The sequence below is a fragment of the Leishmania donovani genome, chromosome 30, assembly GCF_000227135.1.
Source record: "Leishmania donovani BPK282A1 complete genome, chromosome 30".
Classification (NCBI taxonomy): domain Eukaryota; phylum Euglenozoa; class Kinetoplastea; order Trypanosomatida; family Trypanosomatidae; genus Leishmania; species Leishmania donovani.
Genome location: NC_018257.1, coordinates 1,166,558 through 1,179,743, shown reverse-complemented (window position 1 = coordinate 1,179,743; position 13,186 = coordinate 1,166,558). Strand labels below are relative to the sequence as shown.

General features: G+C 55.0%; 3 protein-coding genes across 3 annotated transcripts; all 3 read left to right on the top strand.

Annotated features, from left to right (window-relative positions):
- Nucleotides 1-1,374: 1,374 nt before the first annotated feature.
- Nucleotides 1,375-2,322, top strand: LDBPK_303200 (hypothetical protein, conserved; the record flags this gene model as incomplete). The annotated part of the gene is made up of 1 exon (XM_003862983.1): nucleotides 1,375-2,322. One exon carries the CDS (start codon nucleotides 1,375-1,377, stop codon nucleotides 2,320-2,322), a length of 948 nt encoding a protein of 315 aa, XP_003863031.1.
- Nucleotides 2,323-3,579: 1,257 nt separating this feature from the next.
- LDBPK_303190 (hypothetical protein, conserved) lies at nucleotides 3,580-4,218 on the top strand (the record flags this gene model as incomplete). The annotated part of the gene is made up of 1 exon (XM_003862982.1): nucleotides 3,580-4,218. One exon carries the CDS (start codon nucleotides 3,580-3,582, stop codon nucleotides 4,216-4,218), a length of 639 nt encoding a protein of 212 aa, XP_003863030.1.
- Nucleotides 4,219-6,031: 1,813 nt separating this feature from the next.
- Nucleotides 6,032-6,721, top strand: LDBPK_303180 (hypothetical protein, conserved; the record flags this gene model as incomplete). Its single annotated transcript, XM_003862981.1, has 1 exon — nucleotides 6,032-6,721. One exon carries the CDS (start codon nucleotides 6,032-6,034, stop codon nucleotides 6,719-6,721), a length of 690 nt encoding a protein of 229 aa, XP_003863029.1.
- Nucleotides 6,722-13,186: the final 6,465 nt, after the last annotated feature.

Below are 13,186 nucleotides of genomic sequence, written 5' to 3'. Positions count from 1 at the left end.
CATGGTGCATCGCATTCCCGACGAAGCATCCAGAGGTGCGAAGAGCGCGAGTGATGAGCGAGAGAGGAGCCCCGTAGTACATGCCGATTATGCCCACAGCGCATGCGCGCGCAGCATGCGGCATCTCCTCCATCCCACCGTGCGGGCGGATGAGGCGCCGACCGCGCGGCACGTATCCGAAGAGGGGGCGAAGCGGGAGAGGAGGGGCCCGCTAGACGCATGTCCCGATTCGACGACATGACGGTTGCTCCTAGACGACCAGGACGTCGCCGCAGCGCAGCAGTGGGCGCGTGGGCTGCGGCTGTGCATGCGTGTGCCTTTGCGAGCTGCTGCGTTGTGGTTTAATGGCACATTGAAACGAAAAAAAAGCAACAGTGGTCTTTGCTTTTGGCCTTTGCGTCTATGTTTTCTGCGCAGGCACCCTTCCTTCCCCTGCATGTAGCGTATGGTGGTGGTAATGCGCGATTTGAGTTTTCTGTTTTTTTTTTTTTTTAGCTGTCGCGCTTGCCGTATAGGCGGCCTTTGTGTTTTGTATTGCGTGTGCGTGTTGTCACGCAATGCAGGGAGGGATAACTGAAGGTGCCCCCTTCTGTCTGCCTCTCCCAGCAGCAGAGCACTCAACAACCACAAAACAGTTTGTCTCGGCACTTACGTTCTCAGCAATTTTTTTTTCCACCTTCGAGTTTGGTGTCGTCATTCGTGGGTAGCTCTTGGCGCGCAAGCGTTGTCCTCCCTCCCCGCCGTTGACTTCAGCTGCTTTCGCATGCACCCACACCATCTCTCACATGCTCGGTCTTGCGCTGTTTTTCAATTCGTCGCGCAATCCGCCATGTATGATGCGCGTGATGTCGGTGGCTGCACTGCGAAGAAATGAGGGCGGGTGGCGGCTCGCGAGATGGTGCCTCCCCCTTCCCCCTCCTCAATGATGTTGACTCTCTTTCGACGCCCTTCCTCTCCAGCAGACATTCCTAGGTGGGATGCTGCACACGAAGAAGCTCTTTTGTCGCTCTATCGTATGCGTTGGCGATCACGCATCTATCTGTCCCCTTCCCTGTCTCGCTTTGCCGGTTTCTTCCGCTGTCGGCGCGTGCGCCGCGCCATGACGCGTGCCACATACGCCGACCTTCCCAAGAACGCCCAAACCATAAGAGCAGCAACACTCAAGTTTGCTGCCTGCCCATAAAGAGGAGTGCACCTTCCTGCGCTTCCTTCCTTCTTTTCTCTCTGTGGGTGGGTGGGAGGCACACTTCCTCGCAGGTAAGCGTGCACGCAAGAGTGTGTGTGCGTGTTGGCTTCCACGCTGTCTCGTTGTTCTCCACTTCCTTTACCAGCGGCTTATTTTGCAAGCTTCTGTCGGCGCTTCTGTACCCAGCTATGCGAGGCCAGGAGCGAATATGGAAGGCAGCCCCGCTGCCGCAGGCCTTCCATGCTGCTCTCGAGTCGGGTAACTGGCTACGTGCGCTTCAGCTTTATCAGCGCCACCCCTATCACACCCCACCCGCAGATACATTTGACCTCTTGAAGGCCATCATGCACTACACCGGTGTCGGCATCGAGGATGTGAAGGTGCGCTTTAATGAGAAGATACGCCTTTCCGCTAGCTTACAGCGCCGCAAGTCTGAGGAGGTGGAGTGGTCGCTGTTTTGGGAGGCGCTCAATAAGGGTGATGGTAAGATGATCAGCGAAGCTCTGTCAGGGGCCAGCGTGAGTGGTGCCACCCAGCAGATAGGCATGGCGGAGGCGTGTGCCGTTCTGCTGAAGGGGGCGGGAAAGGAGTGGCACACGCGCCTCGTGGACGACTTACCCTTTTCCACTGTCACCCGATGCAGCCTCCTCCACGCCGCTCTCGCAGAGAAGCGCCCCGACGTGGCAGCGGAGATGCTCAGCCACGCGCGTGTGACCCGCTCGGATTTGAGCAGCTTGTGGCCGCTCATGGCTAAGTGCACCTGGGAGGAGGTGCTGAGGATGATCTCGGCCTGTCCAAAGAACGCCGTGCCTTACAGCCAAGCGCTTCCTTTCATCCTGAAGCAAGGCTGCAGCTTGCAGACACTCTCCGAACATCTCGAACACGCCCGGGTCTTGGGGGACGCCGACGTTGTCGCCCCGTTGCTGGCGTACGCAGTGGAGATGGAGGACTGGCCGTACGTAGAACGGTGCGTGGGTCATTTAGTCGACATTGGCAGAATCACCCCTTCTGCCCGTGAGGCCTTTGGCCACTTGTGCAAACTGCATGGACCGAAGCGCGTATGTCATCGGCTGATGGAACATCACGTGGAGCTCTCCAGCATGACCATCGAAGACCTGGAGTCCCTCCGGTTTTGAGGACGGGACGTGGCGTTGATGGACTGTGGTGACGAGTGCAAAAGTGGAAGGGTCAGTGCTGGCGAGGCGGTTTTGACGCCTGCCTCTCTACTGTAAAGGTGCATCCCCGCCTCCCCCATGCGTTTGAGTGTACGCTTGTTAGACTGCTATGCCGCTGCCGGCCTTTCTCACAGCCCTTTTTTTTTTGCTACACTTTCTTCCCTCTGGCAGGTTCGGAGTGTAGGGATCGAATGGAGGAGACTGCAACAGGATGCGTGATGTGGGATGAAGACGGCTTTGAGGGCGACGCGTTTTCTTCTTGATGTCTTCTCACAGATGAATGCTTTGTGGTATGTGTAACGAGGTGTGCGCAGGAGCGGCGAGAGAGAGAGACGAAGGCTGGGGTAGGAGAGAAATGCCTTGCTGGGGAGGGGAAGGGATGGCGGCGGTGGAGGACCAGCTCAAAATGACAGAGAGATAAAGGAGAACTAAATATACAGAGCAGCGCGACTACACTGAGCTGTGCTGCACCTTGGGCCGCTGCCATCTCCCCCCCCCCTCCTCTTCCCCCCCTGCTCGGAACCCTTTTCCTTCATCTCTTGCGATGCTTTTTTTTTCAGCCTCGAATCGACAACCAGAGGGAGGAACGAGATGAGGGAGACCCAGCGCGCTCTCGCCCTCGCCCTCCCTCAATATCTGCTCCTAATTCAAAGGTGCCTGCCACATCCAGATGAACTCTCGATTCTATGCACAATCACGTACACGCTGAAGGTAATACAGCTGCGAAGCGCAGGTGTGGTGCGCCGATGGCGCCCGTTGTGGGCGCGCCTTCATAGGCATCTAAAAAAGCAAATGCGAGTGCCGTCGCTGGACAAATGTGCGGCCTTCTCGACGCGAAAGTTGACTGGCGACCACATGGAGGAAATAAGCACAAGGGCAGGGACGCGACAATATCCCGCCCTGCGCACCGCTGCTTTGCTTTCTGCTTTCCACGCGTCTACGCTTCCAGATGGTGCGCTGCCTTCCGCGCCCTTGGCACCTTTCACTGTTCCTCGTCCACATTTCGCTTCGACTCTTGTTTCTCCCCCGCCTCTCCCGCTTCCCTCCGCCACGACAGTGTATCTCCTTTCGACTTGGCGTTCTCTCCCCCCTGTGTTTAGTCTCTGATTGGCTATCGCACACGGTAGTCGGCGGCTGCACAGCGCATCTTTACTTCCCTGTTACGTCTTCTGTAGGCGAGAAGGATCTTTGCTCAGTTATTTGTTTACGCTGCCGACAATGGCCACTCTCAAGGTGCTGCTCTTACTGTGCTTGGCCACCTTGGTGGCAACGACGTGTTTCGCGCAGGTGGCGCAGGAGGCAGAGATAAATCCGCATCCGCTGCTGTTTGTGTCCAAGACGACATCGAGCGACGACATCGTTCTCGGATCCTCCGTGGAGGTGGTGGTCACGGTAACGAACTACGGCCAGAGTCCCGCCTTTGACGTGCAGATATCTGACCTGCTGGAGGACGGCTCGCTGCAGAGCAAGTCTATCGCCTACCTCCCCTACGGCGCTTCGGAGACGCTGCGCTACACGGTGACCCCTACCGCACTGGGCAACTACGCCGTCTCCGTTGCTGAGGTGACGTACAATGTTGAGCAGGGCAATACTGCGACGGCCCGCAAGGCTCTCAGCAACCTGATCCGCGAGGGCGAGGCGTACTACTACGGCGAGGGTGTCGATGACGAGAGCTTTCGCGGCGTCATCTCCGTCCTCACCCGCGACCGTTACGACCGCCTGCACGCGCGCTACATCAAGGAGTCGACGGCGTACATCTTCCTAGGCGCCATCCCGGCGCTGTTTCCCTACGTACTGTACCGCGTGAAGCAGAGCGAGGTGGACGCGCTGCTCCGCCAGCGCAAGGCCAGCAAGTAGGTGGCTGAGCGTTGGCGTATGGCGAGGGTGATTCGCCCACCCGACCCACACTCACATGCACTACCACCAGCGACTAGTGGCCATCTCCCAGTCTGCCTCGTGAGTGCCCATGATAGTGGAAAGAAGAGAGGAAGAGGGACTAACTCGGAAGGGACGAAGGGGGCAGGTTTGAGGAGATCGCTAGCCGCCACTCCCGGGGCTCACCTCGATGCTCGTGTGTGTCTTTCTCATCGTTGCCCCCGTAAAGTGGCTGCTTCAATCAACGCAACGACGGAGAAAGGGAGGGAAAGGATGCGATTTGGGTTTCTGATGACGACCTTTTTTTTGCTTCTTCCTCGTCCGCTGCGTTGTTGTGACTTAAATGTCAAGTAGGCATTCGACATGCGTGCGAACGTTGGGTGGTTCGGTAAATATAACTCTTCTTCCGCCGTCGCCGCCTCACTCTTTTTTTTCTCCAAATGGATGCATCGTGCACGCAAAGGTCGTGCCTCCTTACCTTAGCCCGTTTTGGGACGCCTCTTGATCTCTTCTTGAGCCTCCCCCTTCCCTTCGGACCACTGACACGCTGACGAGCTACGAAGAATGGTGTGCGCCTTTATCTCACTTCCCACTTGTCGTGCACACACTATACTGTGCGTGTGTGTGTGGCTGCGATCTTTGGTTGTGGCCTTCATCCATCCCTCTCCTTGACTCAAGCGCCTGCGCGTGCGTACCTCTGTGCGCCGAAGTGATCGTCATTGGGCTTCTTTGTTCTTGTGTTGTGAAGTCGTCTTTTGTATTTGTTTTGGTTGGTGAAAAAAGTACTTCTAAGCTCACACGTGAGAAACGCAATGAGCAATGAAGAGGAGGAAGGGTGCAGTGCGGACTCTCGTGTGTGTAAGACCGGGCTTGGCATCTGCACGCGCATGTCTCTCGTTGCGCAGAGCCGAAACGAGAGACGCAGCGTGCGCGCTCTGTGGCACGCATGTGGGAAGAACCCTGCCTGCCTGGGCCTGCCCCGATCCACTTTATGGTGCTATGTGTCGTTGCTCGAATGCTGAGGTGGACGGCAGGTCATTAGCCTCTCTATCTCTGTCGCCCTCATCATGCCAAGGAAGCGGCGCACTGCTTTTACTCGTCCTCATGTGGCGGTACGTTCTCTGTGCCTATGGCTCTGCCTCTTCCCCTCTTTTCTTGTTCCACCCTCTCCCAACCGCCGTCTGCCTCTCCGCCACCCCTCCTTGCCGACTCTTCATTCCATTTCTCTCTTTGTAAACACACGCACACATACATACGCACACACTGGCATCCACACGTACACGGGCTGCAGTGCCAGTAGCACTCTGGAGTGAACACAGTATACGGCGTGCACCTCTCTGCCTTTTCTGTCTCTTCCCACTCTCTCACGACCCTACGCCAACGTACAGTTCGACTGTCTCTCATCCAGCAACGCTGCCTCACCCTTCTGCCTGCCCCCCCCCCGTTTTTCACCGCTGTCCCACATCTCTCGCCTTACTCTCTTTCTCTCTGTCCATCGCTGTAATCACCCAATCACACACACATACACACAGCCTCTTCATCACACTCACAGCCCGTACAGCACGTGCCTACGTTCATTTCTGTGTGTGCTTGTTCGCCGCTCGCTTCAGCTCAACAGCTCACCCGAGACATAGACGACGAGGAAGAACAAAGAAAGAGGAGATTACCGTTAACTCTGAACTCACAGGTGTATCCCGCTCACGCTCCGGCAAGTCGCAAAGGATCAGGTCTCTCACTCGTGCACCTCTCTCCAGCACATTCCAACAACCGCGAAAAAGTGTCTGCATCACTCCTGATGAGCGAGGAGGACAGGATGCTCCACGTGGTCGTGCTCTCCGATGACTCGAACGAGTCGTCTCCGTGCGACCAGCTGGAGCAGAGCTTTGCCTCCATCGCGAGCTCTCTCGGCCCTCCGTGCACAGCACACTCTGACAGCTTCAGCTGCAAGGGAGGCGACGTGCTCTACGAGTTCGATGAAGAGAACAGCGAGGAGAGCGAGGAGACACCGGCCGAGGCGGCGGAGAGGATGCGCCAAGAGCGGCATTACCGTCTTCGGTACGGCCCCAGCCGGGCAAACCGCAGCCACGACCGGCAGAGCATTCTTTCGGCTCGCCAGAACCTACTGAACGAGTTCATTCTTCGCGAAACCAAGGAGGCGACCGTAAGCCGCCAGGATCACCACATCATGCTGCGCCAGCTGATCAGCGCGGCATACTTCCGAGACCCTAACCGCGTCTCCAACCGCCCCCTGTGGCGCCGCATTATGGCGGCTATCGGAAAGGAGTACTACGGCTCGAAGGCGATCTTCTCACTCTCCCCTGACCCGTACGAAAGCGTCGTGGCGAAGCTGTCATCGATGATGCTCTGGGACGATGAGATCCGCCACTGGGCGTATGGCTACTGCGACTCGGAGATAACCCGCCGCCGCAACGCGCAGGTCGAGACGCTAAAGAAGCTGGAGGCGAGCGGAAGGCTCTTCTTGTAGACGGCAGACTACAACTCCGCCCCGGTCTCTGTTCTCCTCCCTTCTCTCTTGAGGCTTCATGAACGATTGCAGACATGCTTGCGCAACGGCAAAATCTCAAATCGGACATGCACGCACCCACCCACATGCACGGACAGGTACACACACACACACACGCACACAGTTCATCCGCTGCGTCAAGCCGGTTGCATGCGGATGAGGCGCGGACGCGTATATGTGAGTGGCAGTGAAAGTGAGACGTATCTGTGCGTTGTGAGCTGTGCGTTCTTTTTTGGGGTTTTGCATGTGCATGTGCGCATGTTCGACGATGCAAGGCGCAGCAGTCCACCCACGCGAATTTATGTGACCTTGGCACGCCGTGGTGACATGGAGGGTGCACGTGTATGCCAGTAGTCCAGTGCGGGTCTTCTGTGCACGAGCTTTTGTTTGTGCTTCTCTTTCTCGTTTGTGTCCTTTCGCCTTTGTGTGTGCTTGCGCGTGTCGGTGTCTTCGTTGGTCATGCCATGATGGGGATGGCGTCATCTCTGGCTTGACATGGACGCACAAGTATCATCCCTCTTCCATGCAAGTGCGCTCCCTTCCTCCTTTTTCGTTGCTTGCTGAGATTTCGACACCCGTTTCCTTGTTTTTGTGGTACGACTTTTTGCGGTTGTTGTTGTTCATTGTCTCGCTTCATGTGCAGCGCGCAGACGACACACACACACACGCACGTACGCACGCATAGATGGAAGCGTGCATAGGAGCCCAAGAGGGTCTAGCCTCCCTGAGCAAGCACACCACTGCGGCAATGGCTATATATATATATGTACATATACAAGGAGGAGACGCGCGCGCACGCGCACGTGCCATCACCAAGGCAATCATCACAAGTGCAGCCCAAAGCACACATGTTGAGAAACAGAAGGAAGGAAAGAAGCCCGGCACCGAAGCGAAGGGGAGAAAACTCCGCCAACGAACTCGCAACACAGACTGACGTCTCTTCGTCTTCGTTCTGGCTCGAACTCGTAACGAAGTGCAAATTTGTTGACGACGACCTATCGAAGAACGAAAAAGAGGTAAAAAAATAATGAAAGCGACTCCGCTCTGCGCGAGCGGAAAAGCGCGGATAAGAACAGCAACAAAGAAGGGAAAAGGAAAACAGGAAGAAAAAAACCGCGCACAAAACGCAAAGAGGTGCAACACAACGGAGAAGGTGGCATGAAAAGAGAAACCAAAATCAGCAAAGGCGATCCTAAACTAAAACGTAACGTGCAATCACACGTAAACAGCCCAACCATTTTTTTGTGAAAAAGCACACTAGATTCGCACATGTGTAATGCGCAGAAGGGTGCGTTGCACATTCATGCGCGCAACACACACGCACACACAAAAAGAACGAGCTCTTGCGCCGCCTTTCCGCTTATGTTGGCAGCACTTCAAAGAAAAGAAACAAAAAGGAAGAGCTGCATCATTGTGTCTAGGTGTGTGTCTGTGCGTGAGAGTAAGTGCACATGTTGGTGTTTTGCTGCGCGGAGTTCGAAGGACAAAGTCGACTTTGCTGGTATCGGAGGAAAACAAGAAGGTCTCAGAAGACTACATTTAACTTACGCAAAAAGAAGGGACTTGGCATGTCGGTGGTGCACATTCCAGTATCTCTTTTTTTTTTTCACTGTTTGCTAGTATTTCTTCTAAGCGACTTATTTTCCAGTTGATTGGTGCTCATTGTTGTTTTTGTGGGCGTGCATGCGCAGCTGCATGAGGTTTGATGGGTCTGCCTCCTTTCTATTTTCGTGTACTCATACAAGTGCGTCTGTGTGCGCCTATCTATGCTGTGCTTTGGGGACAAAGCCTGCACAGAACACCAACGCATCCCACACCTCGCCGTGCAGCAGTGATCACGCCGCTTTCTCAAACGGTGAAGACACACGCAGACGCAGCCACAGTCACCTGCGCAGACTCGCACACGTTCTTCAATGATCTTCTCTCGATATAGTCGATTTTCCGACGTTGAGCACCCCCGCTCTTCCTATTGACTTCTTTGTTATCTTTAGTCATTGCTGATGATTGCTTGAAGGTTGATGTTGTGTGTATGTGTGTCTCTCACTGTGTGTGTGTGTGCGTGTGGATTCGAGTACGTCAGTGATACACCATTCCGTCCTTTTTTTTTTTCGCACTTGAATCGCGCCCTTTTTTTTTTTGCGTCCTTTCTTCTTTTTGCTTTATTATTATTATTATTTGATTTCTGGGTGCGCGCTCACCGTGGTATCAGGGCCCAGTACACCACACTCTGTGTGAGGAAGCCAAGAGCCTGCAGCCTGCCTCCGCTCATAATGGCTGACTTTTGGTATCGGCAGTCAGGACTGGGCTGGCGCTGTGCCGGTGAGACTTGCGGTCATGATCGCATCTGCCCCAGCTCACTACGAATCGCCTCCGCGATTTGACGGATACACTCATCAGGGTAAGCCTGCTGAGTCGCTTGCTGTAGAATAGCACCTTGAAAGATGTCACTTCGTATAGCGTCTTGGCTATTTCGTGCCTCGTAGGATGCTGTGGAGGAAGGGGCGGAAGGGAAGGTTGCCCTTCCGAAGTCAGGGAAGACGACGAAACTCGAAAAAAAATCAAAAGAAGGGGGTGAGCACGTGCGTTGAGAGACACAGAGTTTTTTTTTTTGCTCTTTTCTCTTTTCTCGCGTCAGGCGTGGTCGGTGTTTACCATGCGAGGATAACAGAACATGGTAAGAAAGGATAGGGCGGGAGAGAAAGCTAGGAGGTGCAGGGGTAAAGTGTTTGACTACTCGGTGTCGTAGTGGTAGAAGGCGACGGCGCTGATGGCGTCAGACGGTACCAAAAGAAGAAAAGGGCAAGGGGAAACGCAGAGGAAAGCACCACAGAGCAATCTCTCCCCCGAAGGAAAAAACGAAAAGATACAGCTCCGAAGAAAAGTCATGTAGCGCATGTATGACCACACTCGTACGCTAGCGGAAACAGTCACAGGCACGCGAGGAACGGCAAAAGGAAAAGGAGAGAATCTGCTGAGAAGAGGAACAATAAAGATGCCCCTTTTCTTTTTCTTTCCTTTTGTGTTCACCTCTCCCTTCTCCTCATGCTGTGGTTTCCTTCTTCTTTCGGTAGGTGTTGGTGTCCTTCCGGGGCCTCTCTTACATTGCGCCTCTCTCTTAATTGTGGCCGATAAGTATTCCACCGCTGACGGAAGTTCTTCGCGCGGCGTGTCTTCTTTTTGTTGTTGCTCGTTCCGTTTTCGGGCTTCTCACCCATTGCCCTCTCCGCCACACCTTAGCACCTGTTAGCCTCTCCTTCCACGTGCCTCTCCCTCACCATTTTTCGCTCGCTTGCCATTCTTTTCTTTGTAGTGTTTGGCTTGTTTTCTTTGTACTCCTCGCCCTTTTTGGCTTCTCTCTTCGCTCTTCCGCCCACCCCACTTTCCCTCCGTTGCCTTGCCTTTTTGTATGCCTGGGTGTGAGCGTGTCTTCCGAGATCATCATTCATTTACGGCGCACCTTTGTGTTTCCTTTTCTCTATGTGCATGTGCTTGTCTTTCGCGTGTGCATGTGTGTGTTTCACATTAATGCGCCGCTGCTTTCTTCCTTTATATCTCCCTTTTCTCTTTTCTCTTTTCTGTATTTCTTTTTTCGTGCATGTGTTGTTGTCGTTTCCTGCCCTGTGTTCGAAGAGCCCCCTCTGAGTTTATATCGATGATGGCTTCTCTTGCTTGTGTGTTTGCGCCCCGCTCCCCTTGCCTCACCTCACCTCACCTCCAACCCGCTTCCCTCCCTCTTGTTGACGTCGAGCATCTCTCCTCCCTTCAATGGCTCCTTTGGGGTATGGGCGTTCTGAATGATGTGTTTTGAGGCGAGGTATGCATGTGTGTGTGCGTGTCGTGAGAGAGAGTGTGGCGCTACGCACGCGTGACAGGCGTTGGAAAGATATGTGGACGGCATCAGCACCGCAAGGTAGACTGAGGGCGAGTAAGAGGTGGAGAGTCTATGCATGCGAAGTGTAGAGAGAAGAAAGCATGCGCAGGCTACCACCGGCGTTGCCGCCTCTGTCGCTGTTGGGACTGACAGGCCGAAGAAGGGATACACGCATGCGAAAGCAATCAGGAAGGGCTCACCTATCGAAATGTCACGTGTGCGCTTCCTGTTTGCGTTCCGTTGTGCGTGTGTGTGTGGCGGGGGCGTGTGTTTCTGGATGATGCTTGCGCTTTACCGCTGTTGCTCTGGTACTGTCGGCGTAGCTTCTCCGCCTTGGCCCCGCGCTCTGCTCCTCACGCCTGTGTTTGAGCACCGCTTCGTGCTGTGCCTTTGATTTGAGTCTTTTTTCTTTATACAGCTCTGCTGCTCATGCCTCCTCCGCTTTGGCAACGGCACCGAAATCCATGCCTCATTCGCTTCTCGACAACCCACCTGTTTTCGCCATTGCTGCTTCATGCACCACCGCACCATCCTCTGTAGGCCCCTCTTTTTCTCTTCCGTGCATATCGCTCCCCTGTGTGTTCGTGAACAGCGATGAAGATGGACGCGCAAGCCAGGGGCTGCGACATTGTGGGCTTCTCCCCTTTCCTTGTGTGTGGCAGTTCTTCGGCGTCGCTTTCAGCTTTCACGAGCTGCATAGCCCCCCCCCTTCTCGAGGTAGTCTGTCTCTTGGGCATGAGGCATGCCGTCGCCCAATCATGCGTGCCGGGCTCCTCGTTTCTGCCTGTGCGCTCACATGCGTCCGTCTGCATGCTCTCGAGCATCAGTAGCGAGTGTGGAGAGGAGGGCAGGCCGAGTAAGTGCAATGGACGAGGGCACCGGCGCGCTGATGGTCTTCGTGGTCTCTGTGGGTGAGGAGTTCGACGGGGGAACGCGACAACCAATCAACGTCTGTGCACCGCAGAGGTGCACACCGTCGCTAAGAAAGCCGCTGGATGTGGAGGTGCACCTTTCAACGTGTGAATCTCTTTGGGCGAAATGACCAGCGTTTTTCTCCTTTTTTGCCGGAGTTTTCAAAGTTTCCGTTCGGCCATATAACCTGTGTCAAACGCCACCCCCGGGCACGTCACAGGCCCCGTCGCCCGGTGCAACGCAGCGGCCGGCACGTGCATTACGGCAGCGCACCGGCTCGGCCACCTGCGCACGGGCCCTGCCTCGTACTCTACCCACCTCTGCCTCGCAGGGTTACCTCACAGCCGCTCCCATCATGCCGGCCGCCCCGCCGGTGCATCTCCCTCGGGGTGGCGCTCCAAGCTCTCCCCCAGTAAGCAGCGAGGGCCGGGCGAGACACGCTTGGGTCACGCTGACACCCTGCCCATCATGTGGGTGGTGCAAACGCGCTCGCTGCCGCAGGTCGCTCCGACGCAAAGCCATCTACGACCTGAGCACCGGCATCAGCAGCCATGCATCGCTCTGACTTTCCCACGCCGTAGGTGCCCCTGTCACCACCCGAGGCGGCTCGGCACTGGCAGGGGGATAGGGGGATAGGGGGGAGGGGCGGCCCGGGGCCATGAGGATGCCACGCGTTGCGGCGTGCCTCCCGTCATCAAGGAGCGAACAGCTGGGCGAAAAAAAAGAGCAACTTACTTGTCGACACAGACGTGTAAAGCCCGTTTCAATGATCAATGAGAGTGCGAGGCACCCCTGGGAATGTCGCAGGCTTCACCGAATCTATATTTCTGCTTTCATGGGTGCTCTTTTGCTCCTCTTGTGCTTTTATGCTTTGGTGCTCGGGTGGGTTGATGAGCAAGACGATGAGGCGTTGCGGCGCATGCTCGAATTTTTTTTTCAATCTTTACCTCTCCTTACTTGTCGTGCGCAGCGCCATGTCCTTTTCGCAGCTCTCTTTGTATCCGTCGCCGCATTTCGTGGTTGCATTCACGGATTTCCCTTTTTTTGGTTCGCCTGTACTTTTAGTTTTTCTTTTTGCCTCGCATCAATTGAAAACAACACGCACACGCTCATCTCCAGCCACACGTACTCAGCTCCCTGGGTTTACAAGTGGGCTCATGGGCTGAGGACTCTCTTTGCTTACATTTTTGTGTGGTTATATGTCTCTCTCTGTTTGTGCGTGTGTGTGTGTGTGTGTGGCTTTCCTTCCCTTTTCTTTCTCTTCTTCCTCCTCCCCTCTTTTCTCTTTAGCTTTCCCCTTTTTTCTCGTGCCATCGTTGTCATTTGTTTTTTTTTTCGTGCTTAATCCACGAACCCATTTAGTGCCCCGCACGCAAACACGCGCGCCGATATGAACCCACAGAGGCAGGCACGTCCACCTGCAAGCACTAATCCCTGAGCTGCAGAAGTGCTTCTTGTGTTTTTTTGTCGTGTGTGGAGGGGGCTCCTGCCTTTTTTTTTTGCGTGCCTCGTTGAGTTTCCTCCGTTTACGGATGTGCCTCTGTGTGCACAAGTTCATAAAAGGTGACAGTTTAAGTGCCTGCTCTCCCTTATGCCTCGCTGGGTGCCCCTCTCCGTCCGCCCGTCTTCCTTTTTACCTTCTC